Source organism: Thamnophis elegans, chromosome 13 (assembly GCF_009769535.1).
Source record: "Thamnophis elegans isolate rThaEle1 chromosome 13, rThaEle1.pri, whole genome shotgun sequence".
Taxonomy (NCBI): domain Eukaryota; kingdom Metazoa; phylum Chordata; class Lepidosauria; order Squamata; family Colubridae; genus Thamnophis; species Thamnophis elegans.
Window position 1 is genome coordinate 3,478,088 of NC_045553.1, and position 21,391 is coordinate 3,499,478.

Here is a 21,391-nt window from a genome sequence, read left to right on the forward strand (position 1 = left end):
TTGTCCTTCAGCATCAATGCTGGATTAATATTGGGGGTGGGTGGGTGTCCAGTTACTGAAGCAGACTGTAATGTGGCTTAGCTCCTCTCCCGCGCATGCAGTGGGCGCACCTCTGCAGCAAACCCTGGCTAAAAGGTGGTTTAATGGGAGCAGATTTACCCCATGTGAGGCCTCCAAAGCATACGGTGGGTGCATTTCCCCAACAAATCCTGGCCAAGAGGCGGCTTAATGGGAGCACAGCCTGCAGGTCACAAATTCAAACCATGGCTTAGTTCCCTTCTTGTTGTGTGCAACTGAGGCACAACAAACCCCGGTTGAGAGGCGGCTCAGTGGGAGCGGAGCCCCCATGCAAACCATGGTTTAGCCCTTTTCCCGTGCATCTCAACGGACGCACCTCTGCAACAAACCCCGGTTAAGAGGAGGCTCAGTGGGAGCAGAGCCCCCATGCAAACCATGGTTTAGCCCTTTTCCCGTGCATCTCAACGGACGCACCTCTGCAACAAACCCCGGTTGAGAGGAGGCTCAGTGGGAGCGGAGCCCCCATGCAAACCATGGTTTAGCCCTTTTCCCGTGCATCTCAACGGACGCACCTCTGCAACAAAACCCGGTTGAGAGGCGGCTCAGTGGGAGCGGAGCCCCCATGCAAACCATGGTTTAGCCACTTTCCCGTGCATCTCAACGGACGCACCTCTGCAACAAACCCCGGTTAAGAGGAGGCTCAGTGGGAGCGGAGCCTGCATGCAAACCATGGTTTAGCCCTTTTCCCGTGCATCTCAACGGACGCACCTCTGCAACAAAACCCGGTTGAGAGGCGGCTCAGTGGGAGCGGAGCCCCCATGCAAACCATGGTTTAGCCCCTTCCCGTGCATCTCAACGGACGCACCTCTGCAACAAACCCCGGCTAAGAGGCGGCTTAGCGGGCAGCGCGGGCCAGCCAAGCCTCACCCCGTCCGGCCTCGGCAGGCAGCGGAGGCGGAGGCGGAGGCGTTGCTGCAGCCGGGCGGAAGGCGGGCAGGCCGGGCGGGCGGTCAGCCGGCGGAGGGGCGGCCCGAGGGCGGCGGTTGGGGCTGCGGCGCGCGGCGGCGATGGCTCTGGCGGGGCTGGTGCTGGTGCTGGCGGCGGCCGGCGTTTCTCCCTCTGCAGCGGCGCAGGTGGAGGTGACGCTGCCCGGCCGGGGCGGCGGCTGCACCTTGCAGGGAGCGTTGCTGAGCCGGCCCGGCTTGGAACTGCAAGCGGCGGCGGCCGTGCGGGGCAGCCTGGTGCTGGTGAGAAAGCGGGGCTGTTTGGGGAGGGGGCTGCAAGGAGGGGAGGGCAGAGGGGGGTCGGCCTTCTAAACTGCGTGGGAGGGGGGCTGTTTGGGGAGGGGGCTGTAGGGAGGGGGGCAGAGGAAGGGTCAACCTTCTGATCCACATGGGGAAGGGCTGTTTGGGGAGGGGGCTTTTGGTGCTCTAGGGATGGGGGGCAGAGGAAGGGTGAACCTTCTAAACTGCGTGGGAGGGGGGCTGTTTGGGGAGGGGGCTCTAAGGATGGGGACGGGAACAACCTTCTAAACTGCGCGGGAGGAGGCTGTTTGCGGAGGGGGCTGTAGGGAGTGGGACAGAGGAAGGGTCAACCTTATTCTGGGGGCTGTTTGGGGAGGGGGCTGCAAGGAGGGGAGGGCAGAGGGGGTTCGGCCTTCTAAACTGCGCGGGAGGAGGCTGTTTGGGGAGGGGGCTGTAGGGAGGGGGGCAGAGGAAGGGTCAACCTTCTGATCCACATGGGGAAGGGCTGTTTGGGGAGGGGGCTTTTGGTGCTCTAGGGATGGGGGGCAGAGGAAGGGTGAACCTTCTAAACTGCGTGGGAGAGGGGCTGTTTGGGGAGGGGGCTCTAAGGATGGGGACGGGAACAACCTTCTAAACTGCGCCGGAGGAGGCTGTTTGCGGAGGGGGCTGTAGGGAGTGGGGACAGAGGAAGGGTCAACCTTATTCTGGGGGCTGTTTGGGGAGGGGGCTTTTGGTGCTCTAGGGATGGAGGCAGAGGAAGGGTCAACCTTCTGGACCACATGAGGGAGGGGCTGTATGGGGAGGGGGCTGTAAGGATGTGGGGGAGAAGGGGGTCAACCTTCTGAACTGCATGGGGAGGGGCTGTTTGGGGAGGGGGCTTTTGGTGCTCTAGGGATGGGGGCAGAGGAAGAGTCAACCTTCTGAACCACATGGGGAAGGGGCTGTTTGGGGAGGGGGCTGTAAGGATGTGGGGGAGAAGGGGGTCAACTTTCTGAACCACATAGGGGGGCTGTATGGGGAGGGGGGGGTCTAACGATGTGGGGGAGAAGGGGGTCAACCTTCTGAACCACATGGGGTTGTTTGGGGAGGGGGCTCTAAGGAGGGGCAGAGGAGGGGGGTCAACCTTCTGAACCACATGGGGGGGTTGTTTGGGAAAGGGGCTCTAAGGATGGGGGGGGCAGAGGAGGGGTCAACCTTCCTCTGATCCACATGGGGAGGGGGCTTTGGTGTTCTAGGAGTGGGGGCAGACGGAAGGGTGAATCTTCTAAACTGCAGGGAGAGGGCTGTTTGGGGAGGGGGCTCTACCGATGTGGGGGAGAAGGGGGTACACCTTCTGAACCACATGGGAGAGGGCTATTTGGGGAGGGGGCTAAGGATGGGGGAGGGTGGTCAACCTTCTGAACCACATGGGGGAGTGGCTGTTTGGGGAGGGGCTCTAAGGATGGGGGGGGCAGAGGAGGGGTCACCTTCCTCTGATCACCATGGGAGGGGGCTTTTTGGTGCTCTAGGGATGGGGGGCAGAGGAAGGGTGAACCTTTCTGAACCACATGGGAGAGGGCTATTTGGGGAGGGGGGCTAAGGATGGGGGGAGGGTGGTCAACCTTCTGAATCGCATGGGGGTGGGGACTGTTTGGGAGGGGGATTTTGGTGCTTTAGGGAGGGGAAAGGGGGGTCAACCTTCCTAAACTTCATGGGAGAAGGCTTTTGGGGAGGGGGATGTAAGGATAGGGGCCAGAGAGGGGGGGGGTTCAACTTTCTTCTGCACTGGATGGGAGAAGGGCTTTTGGGGAAGGGGGCTCTTAGTGCTCTAGGGATGGGGGAGGCCTAGATGGGCAGATAAGCCCGAGGCCGACTTTGGACACGTTTCACTCAGCAATATAAATGGTGACCTCAATAGTGGCTGTAACTCGAGGACTACCTCGTACGTACGACAGTGGCAGCATCCCCAGGGGTGGGTGGGGTCATGCTACCTTCCCACTGGGCCATGGAGGAAGCCAGTTTCCCTTAACAACTTCACTGCCATGATTCATGTAACAACGGGGCGAAAATCAGCCGTAATATCAGTGCTTCCCTTAACGACCACCTAGCTTATCCGGGGCAATCCTGGTTCCCCAATGCGTTCGTTCAGGTGAGGCCTACCTGTGCAAACAAACTCCCCGATGCGTACGATGCCATGTTCCTGATGTTTGGAGAGCAGGCGCTGGAAGCCGAGTTCATGTCGTCTTCCGTCGCTTTTTTCCCCAGGTGAATGACACCGAGCCCCGGCTGGACCATGAGGACACCTGGATTGGCGTGGTTCCGGTGGTGGAGGAGGAAGAAGCAGAGACCCCCAAGCGCCACAAAGAGGAGTCCTTCGCCAGCACAGTGGTCGACAAGGTGCATCTTTCACCTGAGTTCCGCCTGCTTGTTTCTCTCTTGATACCTCGGCCCACGGAGGTAGCAGCAGATTCAGGCAGTGAGGAGGGTTGGGGAGGAACCTGGGCCAGTCCTGGAGTCTGGGGAAGGCTCTGAGGAGGGCTCTGTGTCGGAGGCAGAGAGGGGGCCAGGGACGTATGCCAATTGTCAGCAGAGTCAGACATCAGTGAGGCAGAAGAACAGCTGGAGCCTGTTCCCAGTGGGCGCATGCACAGAGGTGCCAGGAAAAGGGAAGAGCTAAAGAACGGGGGTCGACTTGGAAGTAAGGGCACAGGTGGACGGTGAATGGCCCCTCCCAGAGGGAATAAAAGAGGAGCGACAGGGGAGTGGAGTTTGCAGGAGACCATCAGTTCGCTTCATTGGTTCGCGACTCTCTGAGACTCCTTGCCAAGTTCTGCAGAGATCGGCCTGGCAGCTCTCCAAGCCAGATAAGGTCTGTGACCGTAAATCCTCCCTTGAAAGACTTTGCTGGATGTGAATAAACAGAATTCACAGCCAATTAATAAAAGGGGTATTTTTTGTCGGGACCAGGAGTTGGCTTCCTGCTCTCGGGAAGCCCAGGTATGAATACTTCCCGAGCCCCAGGAAGCAAGTGGGACAGACCCTCTTCCTGTTTCCTAATTCCTCGTTGGTTTTTCCTTCCTGCAGATGAAACGGGCCCTAGTTCTGGGGGCTTCGGCCCTGCTCATCCTTGCCCTGAACCAGAACCGAATCCGAGAGGTAGGTATGGATGCTCTTGAGGATGCTGGAGAGGTGACGGGACCCACCCTCCCTCATTCCCCACTGATGGGCTTTTCCTGGCCTTCTTCCTTCTGCAGCTGGATGTCTCCCAGGTCCTTTCAAAGCCCGTGGTGGTAGTCCAGACTTCGGAAAACGTGACCAAACTCCTTGGGGCGCTGCTGCGGTGAGCTGGCTGGGTATTGGTGGGAGAAGGACAGGAGGCTGTGGGTGAAGTTTTAATTTCTGCTTAGGCTTCTGAAAATCTGTTTGCGTTAAAAAATTAGCCTCGGAGTACGTTTCTTCAAAAAAAAAAATCCCCAAAATACTTGACTTATAAACAGCAGAGATCTCAGAACTTGGTAACTATTAAGACTTACGGACTTCAACTCCCAGAATTCCTGTCTTATTTCTATTTTAATTTTCCCTCCCCTCCTATCACTATTACGTTCCAAAACTTGATAACACCATTTCTTTTCTGTTCCTTATCTTCCCTCTGTTTTGTTATTCATGTTTCCATTATTTAGCTCTTCACCTCTGTTTATATTAAAGTTCAGCCTTTCTTTCTTTCTTTCTTCTTCTTTCTTTTTCTTTCTTTCTTTTCTTTCTTTCTTTCTCTTTCCTTCCTTCCTTCTTCTTTCCTTTCCTTTCCTTCCTTCCTTCCTTTCCTTCCTTCATTATTCAATATCATAATATACCCATCTGGTCTAAGTGTAAATTCTTTCTGTCTGTCTGTCTTTCTTTCTTTTTCTTTCTTTCTCTTTCCTTCCTTTCCATCTGTCTTTCTTTCTTTTCTTTCTTTCTTTCCTTCTTTCCTTCCTTTCTCTGTCTGTTTGTCTTTCATCTGCTGTAATATAGTTCCTTGTGTAGATGTGTGTCCCCCATGGCCCAGTTCATACTTGCAGAGTCACGCTGAACCACACAGGAGAAAACAAACTCCTAGAATGCCATAACATCCTGATAGTGCATAACATAACATTCTGAGATGTGCCCTACCATTGACGTCCAGGATTTAACCATATATAGACTGAGCAGTAGATTAGAAATTGTACTTTTACAGGCTGTTTTAAACACATGCTATTGCTCCTCCTGCCTTGTCCTATCTCAATAAAAGGGGCTCTCAGACCCCCAATCTGGGTCGCTCCATCTCAAGAAAGTTCGTGTGTCCTGTCTTACGCAACATTGGCCTCATGGGCGAACCACGGGAATGTTACATTCATCCATTCATCCATTTATTCATTATTCAATATCATAATATACACTTCTGGTATAAGTGTAAAGTTTCTTTCTGTCTGTCTCTTTTCTTTTCTTTTCTTTCTTTCTCTTTCCTTCCTTTCCATCTGTCTGTCTTTCTTTTCTTTTTCTTTCTTTCTCTTTCCTTCTTTTCTTCCTTTCTCTCTGTCTGTCTTTCATTTATTCATTATTCAATATCATAATATACTTCTGGTATAAGTGTAAAGTTTCTTTCTGTCTGTCTTTCTTTCTTTTCTTTTCTTTCTTTCTCTTTCCTTTCTTCCATCTGTCTGTCTTTCTGCTCTTTTTCTTTCCTTCTCTTTCTTTTTCCTTCCTTTCTTGTTTGTCTTTATCCATTTATTCATATTCAATATCATAATATACACTTCTGGTATAAGTGTAAAGTTTCTTTCTGTCTGTCTGTCTTTCTTTTTCTTTTCTTTCTTTCTCTTTCCTTCCTTTCCATCTGTCTGTCTTTCTGTCTTTTTCTTTCTTTCTCGTCCTTCTTTTCTTCCTTTCTCTCTGTCTGTTTGTCTTTCATTCATTTATTCATTATTCAATATCATAATATACACTTGTAGTACCAATCACAATCGTTTATAAAGCATTTCAAATATATGTACTTCGTGTTTTTTTTTCCTAATGCATCATTCAAACTCTAATTTTCAATTAAAACTTAATTCTTTAACAGAATACATCTTCTAATGGCTGTTGTGTTATTGTTTAATGTTATATGGCCCCAGTTATGCACAGTATATATATGTGACTGTACGGAAATGAAAAGGGAAAATTGTAACGTTCCCGTGGTTCGCCCATGAGGCCAATGTTGCGAAAAGACAGGAGACACCTTTCTCGGGATGGAGCGACGACCCAGATTGGGGGTCTGAGAGCCCCTTTTATTGAGATAAGACAAAGGCAGGAGGAGCAATCAGCATGTGCTTAAAAACAGCCTGTAAAAGTACAATTTCTAATCTACTGCTCAGTCTATATATGGTTAAATCCTGGACGTCAATGGTAGGGCACATATCAGAATGTTATGTTATGCACTATCAGGATGTTATGGCGTTTCTAGGAGTTTGTTTTCTCCTGTGTGATTCAGCGTGACTGCAAGCCCTAGTATGAACTGGGCCATGGGGGACATACACCTACACAAGGAACTATATACAACAGAAAATAAAAACACAATTTACATATAATAGACGTATCAATTCATCTTCTAATAGATGTATTCATTCTCATACATCTATTCATGTTCTTTCCGATCCTAATATATTATTAAGTAGTATATTAAGATATATGAAAGAGTAAGGAGCAGGTTTAGAACCCGAAGAGTGGTAGAAAAAGATATGTGTAAATAATATGGAACAATGAAAATGAAATGTAATGAGTAATAATATTACGTCTATTTGTCTTGAAATGTATGATACTCGGGTATCACACCATTCACGCATAGATATATATAAACAATATAAAATAAAAAACTTGACCAAAAAAACACCCCTCCCAGAATTCTGGGAGTTGAAGTCCACAAGTCTTAATAAAATTTGAAACCCCTTGATAGGCAGGTAAGTCCTGCTTTTACGACCACAGTTGGGAGCAAAATCTCCTTGGCTAACCTTATGTTAAAGCTGAAACCTTTAAGGACCAGTGGGTGACATGATAGCAGCCTTCTAATATTTGGAGGGCTGCCCCAAAGGACTCCAGCTGTTCTCCAAAGCACCTGGGGGTAGGACAAGGAACAACGGATGGAAACTAATCAAAGTAGAGAAGCGTCCTAGGAGAAATGTCCTGACAGTAAGAACAGTTAACCCATGGAACTCCTTGCCCCCAGAAGTTGTGGTTGCTCCATCACTTTGAAGAAGAGATTGGACAGCCGTTTACCTGGAATGGTCTAGGGTCTCCTGCTTGAGCAGGGGGTTGGACTAGAAGACCTCCAAGGTCCCTTCCAACTCTGTTATTCATTCTTCTCTTTCCCCTCTTTTTTTTTTTTCCAGAGGTCTCCAGGCCACAGCGAAGATTACATACCAAGCAGGGCTGCTGGAGAACATGGTATGTGACTGGCATGGGCAGGCAGAGGTGGTACTGGCCTGGGCAGGGAAGACGAATCAATGGTGGCTTAGCTTAACATTTATTTATCTATCTATCTATCTATCTATCTATCTATCTATCTATCTATCTATCTATCTATCTATCATCTGGTGGCTTAGCTTAACATTTATTTTATCTATCCTATCTATCTATCTATCTATCTATCTATCTATCTATCTATCTATCTATCTATCTATTTTCTTTCTATCTATCTATCTATCTATCTATCTATCTATCTATCTATCTATCTATCTATCATCTATCTATCTATCTATTATTAAAACTTGTATGCCGCCCACTCTGGGAAGACTCAGGGTGGCTTACAAATAAGAAGGGGGGGGGAATATAAAAAATAAAAACAACAATTAAAAATTCAAGAACATTCATAACTTAGGATGGGACTGGATAATTCAACAGCCGGAACAGCCAGGTCTTGGTCGCTTTGCGGAACACCGGAAGGGTAATAAGGGTCCGGATCTCCACGGGGAGATCGTTCCATAGGGCCGGAGCAGCAACAGAGAAGGCCCTCCCCCGGGGAGTCGCCAGCCGACATTGACCGGCAGATGGAATCCGGAGGAGGCCTAGTCTGTGTGATCTTATAGGTCTTCTTCTTCCTCTCCTACTATCCGCCCTTCTCTTTCTCTCCCTTCCACCCACCTCTCCTTACCTCTTTCTTCTTCCCCTACCCCTCCTCCACACTTCTTCTTCCTCTCCTACTATCTCTCCTTCTCTCTCTTCCACCCTCCTCTCCTTTCCATTCCTTCGTCCCTCCATTCTCTACTTCCTTCCTCCCCTCCTTTCCTTCCTTCCTTCTTCCCTTCCTTTCTTTTTTCTATTGTTGATAGGTGTCTCTTTCAAATCCCAGTTTATGTTTTCTCGGGGATGGTATTTCCACAAACCCATTTTTGTTTCGTATCATTGTTCTTTTAAATCGCTGTTATTTGCGGTTTGTTGTGTAGTTTTGAAGCCTTTCATTGTCTCTCGTGGCTGGTTTTGACCTAAACTCAAGTTGTCCGCTCCCCCCCCCCTTTTTTTTCTCTCTCTCTCTCAAGGGGGTGACCCTGACTCTCTGGTCCACGTGTGGCCTCTCGCGGGGTGGCATGTATGCCGAGTGGCAGGGCGTTATCTGCATGGGCGAAAACAGCTCCAAGGTCCAGGTTGGTGAAAGGAGTCCGGAATTCTGTTGGAAATGTGTTGATTGATAGGTCAGTTCAGTTCAGTTCAGTTCAGTTTCAGTTTATTATATTTCTATGCTGCCCTTTTCCCCCGAAGGGGACTCAGGGCAGCTCACAACTCGAACCGGGGAAGGGGGATACAGACAAAAAATTTAAAAAACAGCAAGCATAACAATATAATTTAAAAACTCACAACAGTCATACCATTCGAGACGGGGGCAACAGCTCTTTAGCCCCAGGCCTGTCGGAACAGCCAGGTTTTGAGGGCTTTGCGGAAGGCCTGGAGGGTGGTGAGGGTTCGAATCTCCACGGGGAGTTCGTTCCAGAGGGTCGGAGCAGCCACAGAGAAGGCTCTCCTCCGGGTAGTCGCCAGTCGACACTGGCCGGCGGATGGAATTCGGAGGAGGCCTAATCTGTGGGATCTAATCGGTCTAGTGGAGGTAATTGGCAGCAGGCGGTCTCTCAAGTACCCAGGTCCAATACCATGAAGGGCTTTATAAGTGACAAAGTCCGTGAGGAGAATGCTCCGGAGGCCACAAGTTAACAATAGCGGAAGACAGGTAGGCCTCCACTTAAACAGAACTCCCCCCCCCCCTTGCTGAGCAAGGCAGGGATGCCGCGTCCAGTTTTTGCAACCAATGGTTGCCGCCGTCGTTAAGCAAATCGCAAAGCGGTCGTTAAGTGAACCAGCCGGCCGTTCAGCGAATCCGGCTTGCCTCATCGGCTTCTTTTCTGTTGGAAGCCGGCTGGGAAAATCACAATCGCATGATTTCAGGATGCGGCAAACCATTGCGAACAGTAGCCAAAGCCCTGAATTTGGATCGCCAGAGCAGGGGATGGGACGAGGGTCATAAGTGCGAGGATCGGCCGTCAGCCCCATTTTTTTCCCCAGTGCCGTTGTAATGTTCAACGGTCCCTAAATAAATGGCTGTAAGTTGAGGATAACTATAGTAGATTTACATGGCTGTCCAATTTGCGAAGTAGTTCTATTTTGACCCAGTTCCCCAAACACAAGAAACCCTCTGAAGTTAACATTCCTTTATTAGAAATGCCGGCAGCTCTGGCAAAAAGTTTCTCTCTCACCGCAGGCTAACAAGTCTGCCTGGCAGGGAGAGGAATAGTTGTCTGCCACATCTGTTCATCTCCGCCCCCTGCCTTTTATCCCCAGAGCTAAGGTGGGGTTTTGCTAGCAATGGTGGATTTTCCGTCCCGGGGACCGGCCCATAGATTTCCACTGCTCTCCTCTCCTCTGCCACATCTATTCATCTCCGCCCCCTGCCTTTGATCCCCAGAGCTAGGGTGGGGTTTTGCTAGCAGTGGTGGATTTTCCGTCCCGAGGACTGGCCCATAGATTTCCACTGCTCTCCTCTCCTCTGTCACATCTATTCATCTCCATCTCCTGCCTTTTATCCCCAGAGTTAGAGTGGGGCTTCGCTAGCAGCAGTGATTCTTCTCTCCCAAGGACCGGCCCATAGATTTCCACTCCTCTCCTCTCCTCTGCCACATCTATTCATCTCCGCCCCCTGCCTTTTATCCCCAGAGCAAAAGTGGGGTTTTGCTAGCAATGGTGGATTTTCCGTCCCGAGGACCGGCCTATAGATTTCCACTGCTCTCCTCTCCTCTGTCACATCTATTCATCTCCATCTCCTGCCTTTTATCCCCAGAGTTAGAGTGGGGCTTTGCTAGCAGCAGTGATTCTTCTGTCCCAAGGACCGGCCCATAGATTTCCACTCCTCTCCTCTCCTCTGCCACATCTATTCATCTCCGCCCCCTGCCTTTTATCCCCAGAGCTAGGGTGGGGTTTTGCTAGCAATGATGGATTTTCCATCCCGAGGACCGGCCCATAGATTTCCACTGCTCTCCTCTCCTCTGCCACATCTGTTCATCTCTGCCCCTGCCTTTTATCCCCAGAGCTAGGGTGTGGTTTTGCTAGCAATGATGGCTTTTCCGTCCCGAGGACCGGCCCATAGATTTCCACTGCTCTCCTCTCCTCTGCCTTCTGCGCATTCGCTAAATGAGGCACTGGACCCAGCTGTTCCTCCTCTTCCTCATCAGCCACCTCCAGACCTGGGGGCTGTTGACTCTCCATTGGAGGGCTGAGGGACAGCCTAGGCTCCACCCTCTCCCTCCCTCCCTCCCTCCCTCCCTCCTCCCTCTCTCTCTCTCTGACAGCTCCATTCCCTCTTTCCCCTCCCCTCGATGCTGACCGGCTCATAGATTTCCACTGCTCTCCTCTCCTCTGCCTTCTACGCGTCTGCTTGTCAGGCAGTAATGGAACTTAATTCCCACAACTTGCTGAGCCCCTCGGGGAAAAAAAAAGACCAAGGCAAGTAAAACCAACCCAGATTCACAAGTTGTGCAAAAAGTAGCTGCTAGGTTTATTTTATTTTTTTTTAAACTAAACCCAGTGTCAGCGTTTCAAATATCATGCAGAATTAAATCAGAGTCCAAGGCAAAACTATCCTTAAAGTTCCAATTTAATAAGTCAGACATGTTGGCAACATTCTGTGGAATCCCAATTTTGGAAGTTACCTAGGATTCCCACCCAGTTGAAAGTTCATGATCTTGTCCCCACGCCCACAAATGCATCACACGGTCCAATCTTCTTCTTCCACGCTGGCATCTCCACCCAGCTGGTTCCGGTCAGGTGCAGAGGTGCGGAGACAAAAGATGACCTTGGGCTTCTAGAAAAGAATGACAACAACACATTCCACAGTTCTACTCCTTTTTATTCCCCCCTCCCAACTACTACACTAATGAAACACCATAGTGAAGTAAGAGAGAGTGTGGCAGGCCAAAGATCCTAAAAGGGATATAACTGCAGGCCTGACACCCAGGTAAGCAGGTTATACCCCCTCATCGACTCAAGAGTGATGTGCGTTACCTTTTGGGGTTGGGTCTCTGTTGGCAGAAATACCTCCAGCAGCTGTGGAATGCCATCCTGCTCATTGCGTTCATCCTGTGCACAGGTGTGATTGTGCAGGCACGACGACAATCCCGGCACAGTCAGTTGGACCAAGAATCTGAGGTGGGCCTCCTCTCGGCCTCGGGTGTAGCTTGAGTTTAGTTTAGTTTGGGGTTGGGTTGGGGTTGGGTTGGGTTGGGATTGGGTTGAGTTGGATTGGGGTTGAGTTGGATTGGGGTTGGGTTGGGTTGGGGTTCAGGTTGGTTGGGGTTGGGTTGGGATGGATTCGGTTGGGTTGGGTTGAGTTGGGTTTGAGGTTGGTTGGGTTTGGGATGGGTTGGGTTGGGATTGGGGTTGGGTTGGATTGGGGTTGAATTGGATTGGGGTTGAGTTGGGGTTGGGTTGAGTTGGGGTTGGGTTGGGGTTCAGGTTGGTTGGGTTTGGGATGGGATGGGGTTGGGTTGGGGTTGGTTGAGGTTGGGTTGGGTTGGGGTTGGGTTGGGTTGGGGTTGGTCGGCCTAACACTAATCTTCCCCCCTTGCAGCTGGATCTCAAGCAGCACATGGCCCAGAAGCTGCTGGCATTGAAAACCCGGCGTTACCATCCGGGCAGGGCACCGCACAGCTGGGCACACGAGATTGACAGCTGTGCCATCTGCCTGGACCAGTTTCAGAGGAATCAGGTGAGACTCGGGATAAATCTGGCTGTGTCTGTTTCCTGTCCTTTGCTTCTAAAGGCTTCTGCAGATTTTTCACTTGCAAACCCGTTCATTTGAAGTTTGCGGTGAGACTGGGGGGAAAAGTGACTCACGACCTAGTCCTCCCACTTACGACCTTGGCAGCATCTCAGGGTTTAAGTGGTCACTCTTTGTGACACTCCCAGGGGCTCCCCCCCCCGAAACAACCAAAGGGAATGGGGAAAAGCCAGCTTCGTTCAAGGACGGCCGCCGAAAAGATGGTAACGCCAGACGCGATTCACTTAACGGCCCCTTTGCTTACCAGCAGGCGTTTCCATCCCAATTGCGATCGGAGGTTGAGGACTACCCCTATATCAGCCCCGTTCACACGGACTTTTTCCCCGTAACTAGCAGGACATCCTTTCATTCAGTTTCCCAACTTCTTGGATTTCCGGGAGGCGCTGAATTAGCAACTAACACAGCAGCTAAATTTGCACAATGTATGCTGGGTTTTACACAGTTGCTAGTTCGGTGTTTAATATATCAAGAAAAGTGGTGGCTCAGTGGCTAAGACACTGAGCTTGTTGATCAGAAAGGTCAGCAGTTTGAATCCCGAGCGCCGCGTAACGGAGTGAGCTCCCGTGACTTGTTCCACCTTCTGCCAACCTAGCAGTTCGAAAGCACGTTAAAAATGCAAGTAGGAAAATAGGGACCACCTTTGGTGGGAAGGTAACAGCGTTCCGTGCGCCTTCGGCATTGAGTCATGCCGGCCACATGACCACGGAGACGTCTTTGGACAGCGCTGGCTCTTCGGCTTTGAAACGGAGATGAGCACCGCCCCCTAGAGTCGGGAACGACTAGCACATAGGTGCGATGGGAACTTTTACCTTTAATGTTACAAAAATAACCTTGCTGAATTCTTTATAATTCTGTTTTTTTAAATGCATGCAAATAGCATTTCAAGCATCCCTAAGAAACGCCTGTTGCTACGGGGTGGAACTGATATCAAGTTGCTGGTTTTAAAACTCCAGCGACTTTTCAGAGGTTTAGACTTCGACTCCCAGAATTCCCCGGGCTGGCTGGGGAAGGGGGGGGGATTCTGGGAGTTGAAGTCTACCCACCTTAAAAGTTGCTGAGTTTGGGGAAAATGCTGCTTCTGAAGGTCGCTTTCACACACGGCGAATTGGAGATGTTGGAATCTCTAACAGCGGCCAGAAGGTTAGTTGGTTCCCTCCATCGTAGATCCCTGGAGGTGCTAATCTCCAACTTACGAGGAACCTGCTACATCCCTCTGGGTCTAAACAAATACTGTGGGGGTAACCCTAACCCTAACACCCATTGGGGGTGGTATTCTGTTAAGATGCAGCTTGTTGTGCCTTAAAACGACTTCTACTGTACTGCTGTAAAATGGCTTCTATTGTCCAGTGCAGTGGAGTTGCCATGGTAACGACTTCACAGTACTCCACAAGGGGGCTCCCTTGCGGAGTACGCGGCTCCTCCTTCACTTTTCCTTTGGAAAAGATCCGATTCGAAACAACCACCGGCATCGGTTTGTCCGACGGAATTTATACGTGAGACTCTTTCAGACCTCTTTTTCCAGTCTGTCGCGCTGAGGTTCTTCCGGTCTTTCCTCTACCAACTCTTCCCAAATGAGGGGGAGAAAATGCAGGTGGAGCACGTGGCCACTCCCTCTTGCCACACCTGAGTCTCTCTTGGCTTGCCCGACAGTGTCTCCGGGTGCTGCCCTGCCTGCACGAATTTCACCGGGACTGCGTTGACCCCTGGCTTCTCCTGCAACAGACTTGCCCTCTCTGTAAACACAACGTTCTCGGTAAGAGCCTGGTTTGCTTGGGGGGGGGGGGTGTTAGTGGTGGTAGAGTCATTTGCCCACCCCCACCCCCCGTGCTTTCTGAGCCTTTCTTTCCAAAATTCAGTGGCAGAAGCGGAGTGAAAACATTGATATATTGAATTGGTCACATGCGAAAAAGGTTGGCTTTGGTGGGGTTTTTTGCCTGCTTAGACCTGGGAGGCATTATAGATAAAAGCTGAGAATAAACAGATAAACAGTGTCTTCAGCTGGGCAATTCTCAATAAATTATTTGTAGATTTTGCTTGTTAATGAGTAGCAGTCTCCGGGGAAATAAAGCCGGTTAATTACGTCATCAATCACCAACACAGTAAAAACGCCATTTTGTATCCCAATTGCGCAGAGAAGTTTCAAAGGAAAAACAAGGCTGGTGTTTAGATAGTTATAAAAAAAAAAACATCACAGGAGTGAGACCCGCTCGTGTTAACTTAAGTTGCTTTAAACAATTTATCATTGTCCTAAGTGGGGAGGTCGCCTGTCTAGGGCTGCAAGAAGGCAGCTGCGAGGAACTGGCTGGAGATAAGAGCTCATTTACGCTGGATCTCTTCTCCGTTCGCAGCCCAAAAAAAAGAAAGGGGGCTGTGAACTACGAATAAATCCTAGCACCTGAGCTTCTGCCTGCCCCTTTCTGCCAGAAAGGGGTGATATCTATTGATCTTAATTAGATATACAGACCAGAACTCTGAGAGGGGCTCCGTTGAGCTCCTTCGGCGACAGGCTCCTCCCACAGGAAGCTCCGGCTTTCGTGGGGTTTTTTTATGTTGTTCTTTTGTTTTTTTTAATACGTAATTTTTTATTAAACTTTTTACAAAACAAAACAGAAAAAAACCAAATTCAACATCCATTCTTCCCCTTCCTAAGACATCGGTATCTATCTATCTATCTATCTATCTATCTATCTATCTATCTATCTATCTCTATCTATCTATCTTATCTATCTATCTATCTATCTATCTATCTATCTATCTATCTATCTATCTTATCTATCTATCTATCTATCTTATCTATCTATCTTATCTATCTATCTATCTTATCTATCTATCTATCTATCTTATCTATCTATCTTATCTATCTAATCTATCTATCTCTATCTATCTTATCTATATCTATCTATCTTATCTATCTAATCTATCTATATATCTTTCTTATCTATCTTATTTATCTATCTATCTTATCTATCTATCTTATCTATCTATCTATCTTATCTATCTATCTATCTAATCTATCTATCTATCTTATCTATCTATCTATCTTATCTATCTATCTATCTATCTTATCTATCTATCTATCTATCTTATCTATCTATCTATCTTATCTATCTAATCTATCTATCTATCTATCTCTATCTATCTTATCTATATCTATCTATCTTATCTATCTAATCTATCTATCTATATATCTTTCTTATCTATCTTATTTATCTAATCTATCTATCTCTATCTATCTATCTATCTATCTATCTATCTATCTTTATCTATCTTATCTATCTAATCTATCTATCTATATCTATCTATCTATCTATCTATCTATCTATCTATCTATCTATCTATCTATCTCTATCTGTCATATATCTATATCTATCTATATCTAATCTATCTATCATCTATCTAATCTCTCTCTATCATATATCTATCTATATCTAATCTATCATCTATATCTAATTATCTCTCTCTCTCTATCTATCTATCTATCTATCTAATCTATCATCTATCTATCTTATCTATCTATCTAATCTATCCATCCATCCATCCATCCATCTATCTCCCCTTTTATTTAGCACCTTACCTACTTTCCATTCGCTTTTCATTTGCAATTTCGTCTTCTTTACCTTTATAATTCCTATTGCCTCTAATATTTGCACGTATCAATATTCTACTTTCATTCATTATTCCTGCTCTCTAACCACCGATACCATTCATCCCATACTGTGTAGCATTCTTTTTCTTCTTCATCTTGCAGTTTGAGAGTTGATTTAACCATTTCCGCGCAGTACCATTGTTTTCTTTTAATTATCGTGTTTTCGGAGGGTATGCCGTCTGTTTTCCCAGTTTTGGGCGCATGCTATTCTTGCGGCTGCCAGTATATGAATTATGATATAATTGATTTCCTTTGTAAACGTTCCTCTGATTACCCCTAGCAAAAAACATTTCCGGTTTAAATTGGATTTGAAGGCCTGCAACCAAATTCTTATTTTACTCCAATGTTTCCTCACTTCCCAGTTTGTTTGTTTTTTTAACCTGGGTAATTTTCAAGAGGCATGGACTTCAACTCCCGGAATTCCCTGCCCCAGAGTACAGCTGTGGAGGTGCCTTGAGTTGCTCTGGAAGTGGCAGGCTTCACAGCCAGATGTGCAACGGCTGCCTCAGCCGGCACTCTGCACGTTCCCCAGAAAACCTTTGGACCTGGCTTCAGATTTTGAAGCTCTCTCCTATCAATCTTGCACCCTGAAATTGCTTTAAGTCCCTGATGGCGCCCTATAGCACGCGTGTCCGAAGTGCCACGCGGAGGCATGTTGCCTGGCGTGCGCGGCGTCTCCCGTTCCTCTTCCGGGTTTCTGGCACGCATGCCTGCACGACGATCAGCCAGCCTTCATGCGAGCGGCCGTGCCAGAAACTGGAAGAGCCGGCGTTCCGTCTCCGGGCATGCTGATGTGTGCCGGCCAGCTGATCATCGCGAGCGCATGTGTGCCAGTGACCGGAAGTGTAGCTGGCCCGCCGGACACCAGAAGTTCATTTTCCGGCCCGCGCATGGCCCCTCGGCAACTCCACTTCTTTGTGGCACGCACGCACGCAGGGCACTCGGTGCCGAAAAGGTTCTCAATCCCTGCTTTAGGCGGTCGATGCAGGGGTAAATTCAGCAATAAGGGGAACTGGGATTGGTGGGGATGGAGTGGGACAGGAAAGGACCGCACAGATGTTTGGCCAATGACCAGACAGATGGACACCTTTTCTGGCCAACCCTAGAAGCGTTTTCTTGCCCTTCTAGCAAAAAATAAATGTCTCCCCCCCCCCTTTCTTTTTATTTGTCTTCCTTTCAGGAAACTGTTGCTGAGAAAGGTAGCAAAACCTGTTCTTCTTGCACTCAAGGGAAGAGCGCATCTCCCCGAGAAGCCATTCTCTAGAGAGCAATGTTTTCCCCCCCCCCTCAAACGTGGCCGCTTCTTAAGACGGGTGGACTTCAACTCCCAGAATTCCCCCAGCCAACCCTCAAACCAGAATTCTGGGGAGTTGAAGTCCACCTGTCTTAAAAAGCGTCCACGTTTGAGAGAAACGCTGCCCTTGGGTTTTGGACAGTCTCTGGGTTTGCTTCGACCAGAGAAGCTGCTGCTCCGGAGCCCCGCCAGGACAAGGAACGACGGCCGCAGATGTAAACAAGGCGTCCCTCTCTTCCGTCGGCCTCGTTTGTGCATCCTCTCCTGCCACCACCACCACCCCGGACTGAAATCCATGCCCTTATCGGCGTGCGTGTGTTCTCCGGACATTTTTGTGCAGCGTGGATTCCGAGCTGGGGTGAACCTGCCCTTCGGGGGAGCCCACCTGGGTGTCCCCGTCTCGTGGAGGGACGAAGACGATGGCCGACACGACGTGAGGTTTCCAACGGTCTCCTTTTTAGTGACGATTTGCAAAGGGGAAAAAACCGAGATTCAGCCGGTTGGGGTGGGAGGGGGCGGAGGTTTGAAATTTGTTTCTTTATTTATACTAACTTATTTGGGAAAGAGTTGAGGAGGGTCTTGGGACGATGTCTTGGAAAAAGCTGAGATATTCCAGACTTTGTTGGGAGGTATATATATATATATATATATATATATGTATGTATGTATGTATGTATGTATGTATGTATGTATGTATGTATGTATGTATGTATATATATATATATATGTATATATATATATATATATATATATATGTATATATATATATATATATATACCTCCCAACAAAATATATATAAAAACCCCTTTTCCTAATTAAAATAATTCTAGTAAATTGAAACCAGGTGCTACTGGGTCCTTTTTCTTGTTCTATTCTTCCCTCATCCGAACATTTCCTCCTCTTTTTATAGAATTTCAGAGTTGGAAGGGAACCTTGAAGGTCTTCTAGTCCAACCCCCTGCTCAAGTAAGAGACCCTGTACCCGTGATGGCGAATCTATGGCACACGTGCCGCAGGTGGCACGCTGTGCCCTTCTCTGCGGGCACGCCAGCCATCGCCCCAGCCCAGCTCCGTGCCTCCCTCCGGCCAGCTGGTTTTTAAGTCTCTGCTATGCATGTGGGGAGGGGGGGGCGAAGGTGCATGTGCAGGGGGGGGCGCATTCGTGTTGGATTTTGGGGGCTGGAAGGCCGCCTGCACCATCCTGGAAACTTCCCAACTTCCACCCAACTTCCCACGGGAAGCCCTTGAAAACTGCAGAGGAAGCCAGGGGGAAGACTTATGCTGGAACACAGAGGTCTCGATCCAGACCCCTACTCTGCCCCCCCAACTTCCTTTCTTTATTATGCTCCTCTTTACCGTCCTTCCCTCCCTTCTTTCTCATGCTCTTTTCCTTCCTTCCTTTCCTTCCCTCTTTTTCGTGCTCTTTACCTTCCTTCCTCTGTTATTTTCTTCTTTCTTTTTTATTGTATTCCTCTTTACCTTCCTTCCTCCCCTCCTTCCACCTGCCCGTTCCTTCCTCCTCCCCCCCTTTCCCATGCTCCCTCCCTCCTTCCTCTATCGTGCTCTCTAGAAGGCTGCAGGCCTGACGCCTTCCTTCCTTCCCTCCATCCCTCCGTTCCCCTTTTCTCATGCTCCTTTTTTCCTTCCTTCCTTCCTCTTTATCATGCTCTCTAGAAGGCTGCAGGCCTGACACCTTCCTTCCTTCCCTCCATCCCTCCTTTCCCCCTTTCTCATGCTCCTTCCTTCCTTCCTTCCTTCCTCTTTATCATGCTCTTTAGAAGGCTGCAGGCCTGACACCCTTCCTTCCTTCCCTCCATCCCTCCCTTCCCCCTTTCTCATGCTCCTTCCTTCCTTCCTTCCTCTTTATCATGCTCTCTAGAAGGCTGCAGGCCTGACACCTTCCTTCCTTCCCTCCATCCCTCCTTTCCCCCTTTCTCATGCCCCTTCCTTCCTTCCTTCCTTCCTCTTTATCATGCTCTTTAGAAGGCTGCAGGCCTGACACCCTTCCTTCCTTCCCTCCATCCCTCCCTTCCCCCTTTCTCATGCTCCTTTTTTCCTTCCTTCCTGTTATTTCTTCCTTCCTCCCTTCCTCCCTCCCTCCCTTCCTTCCTTCCTTCCTTCCTTCCTTCCTTCCTTCCTTCCTTCCTCTTTATCGTGCTCTTTACCTAACCTTCCTTACAACCTAGTTAAAAGAGCGAAAACCAAGAGAGAAGTCCCCATCACAAAGTTTATAACTAGGTTTAAGCCGAGGACCGGGAACGGCAGGAGTTTTTTCTAAGCCAGTGATGGGCAACCTTTTTGGCGTGGTGTGTCAAAAATCGGCAAAAAATCGAGCATAACTCACGTTGTGTGTCACTTCGACAAAAACATAATTTTGCGCAATTTATAGTTTAAACTACAAAAATATATAATTGCAATATAATTGTATTTAATAAACCAAAAACAAATTATTTAACATAGCTGCTTAGTAACTTCTTTGTTCATCAGTCGATTTCGTATGTTGCCCTTGATATTATTATCAGTATCACTTACCAACGGTCCTGCTTAGCAACCAAAATGTTGGCTCAGAAACTCTGGCATTGAAGCGTGCAAGTCTTAAAGCTGTCAAGTTACAAGAACCTTGCACCCCTAACCCTTTAGGAAAAAAACCCCAGGGGTCTTCAAACCTGACAGCTTTAAGCCTTGTGGACTTCAACTCTTCAACTAAAAGAGAGACGGATAAATATTAAAAAAAATAAAACCAAAAAGCAGCTACTGCAGTGGCTTAGAATTTTACTCAATTACTGTTGAGCCCATGGAAAGTTCCGCAGCCCCAGGAGCAAAGGAAGGGGGACGGAGAGAGAGAGGGTGGCTGTTTGGGGTGCTTGAAACCACCTGGCCCTCCCCAAAGGAAACCCTCATTTGCAGGATGAGCCTCGACTGGCTCTGCCCAGCGGGGTTACCCCAAGCGCCATTGGGCAGCGACGGATGCTTATCCTTTTTCCTTCGGCTGCTTCAGCTGGGACTTCAGACACCCCAAGGGAGGGACTTTATCGGGCCTCCCCCTCCCCACCCTTTGAATGAAGGTGTGATATGGCTCCTCCATCCCTGCTCTTTAACCCAGCCAGAATTACAGGAGGGCTGCCCCCGTTCTGCTTTCCGGGGTGGATCTTAGCCGAGGGACACCAAGACCCCAGAATGGGTGGGGGTGGGTGGGGGAAGAGCTTCTTGACGGAGGCCACGATCGACTTTTGGAAGTTGTGTTTTCGTAAAATAAGATTAACCTTTGGATGTGTTTGTTCCGCTCGGCCAGCGGCGTTTTCTCCCACTTAATCCCGGCGGATCCTGATATCTGAGCTGGAAAACTGCAACCCCCCGGAAATGATGACGCCCCGCTGAGTAGCTGGGACTTGCAGAAAAAGGCTGCAGAGAGAGAAGCGTTCGATCCGTAATCCGTCTGTGGGGGGCGCTGGGGACAGGCCGGACCCCTTCTTCCCACCTCTATCCCCCCCCACTCTTGAGGGACAAGCCCTTTCCCCTGTCCCAACGGTGGAATTTGAGGCTAGCTCTGCTTTCCCTCTCCCTCCCTCAGTTGTGCGGCAGCGGCAGCAGCAGCTCTCAGCCTGGGCGGCAGCGTCACGCAGGCTGTGGAAGGAGGAGGAGGAGGAGGAGGAGGAGGAGGAGGGAACCAACCAAAGAGAGGCTTTTACCGGGTCTGCGCCCCACAGCCAGGACCGTCCTGGCGCCTCAAGCCGCGTTTCTTCCTGCAAAGCCCTTCGGGCAACCCGAGAGTTCCGCTTGACGCCAGAAGGGTTTTGCAGGAAGAAACGCGGCTTGAGGCGCCAGGACGGTCCTGGCTGTGGGGCGCAGACTCGGTAAAAGCCTCTCTTTGGTTGGTTCCCTCCTCCTCCTCCTCCTCCTTC

General features: G+C 49.1%; 1 protein-coding gene across 1 annotated transcript; it reads left to right on the forward strand.

Moving 5' to 3' along the window:
* Window positions 1–1,073: 1,073 nt before the first annotated feature.
* On the forward strand, window positions 1,074–17,967 carry RNF215 (ring finger protein 215). The gene is made up of 10 exons (XM_032228854.1): window positions 1,074–1,265; window positions 3,507–3,638; window positions 4,326–4,397; window positions 4,496–4,581; window positions 7,622–7,676; window positions 8,768–8,872; window positions 11,802–11,918; window positions 12,340–12,477; window positions 14,200–14,302; window positions 17,376–17,967. Exons 1-10 carry the CDS (start codon window positions 1,086–1,088, stop codon window positions 17,387–17,389), a joined length of 1,002 nt encoding a protein of 333 aa, XP_032084745.1. The 5' UTR covers window positions 1,074–1,085; the 3' UTR covers window positions 17,390–17,967.
* Window positions 17,968–21,391: the final 3,424 nt, after the last annotated feature.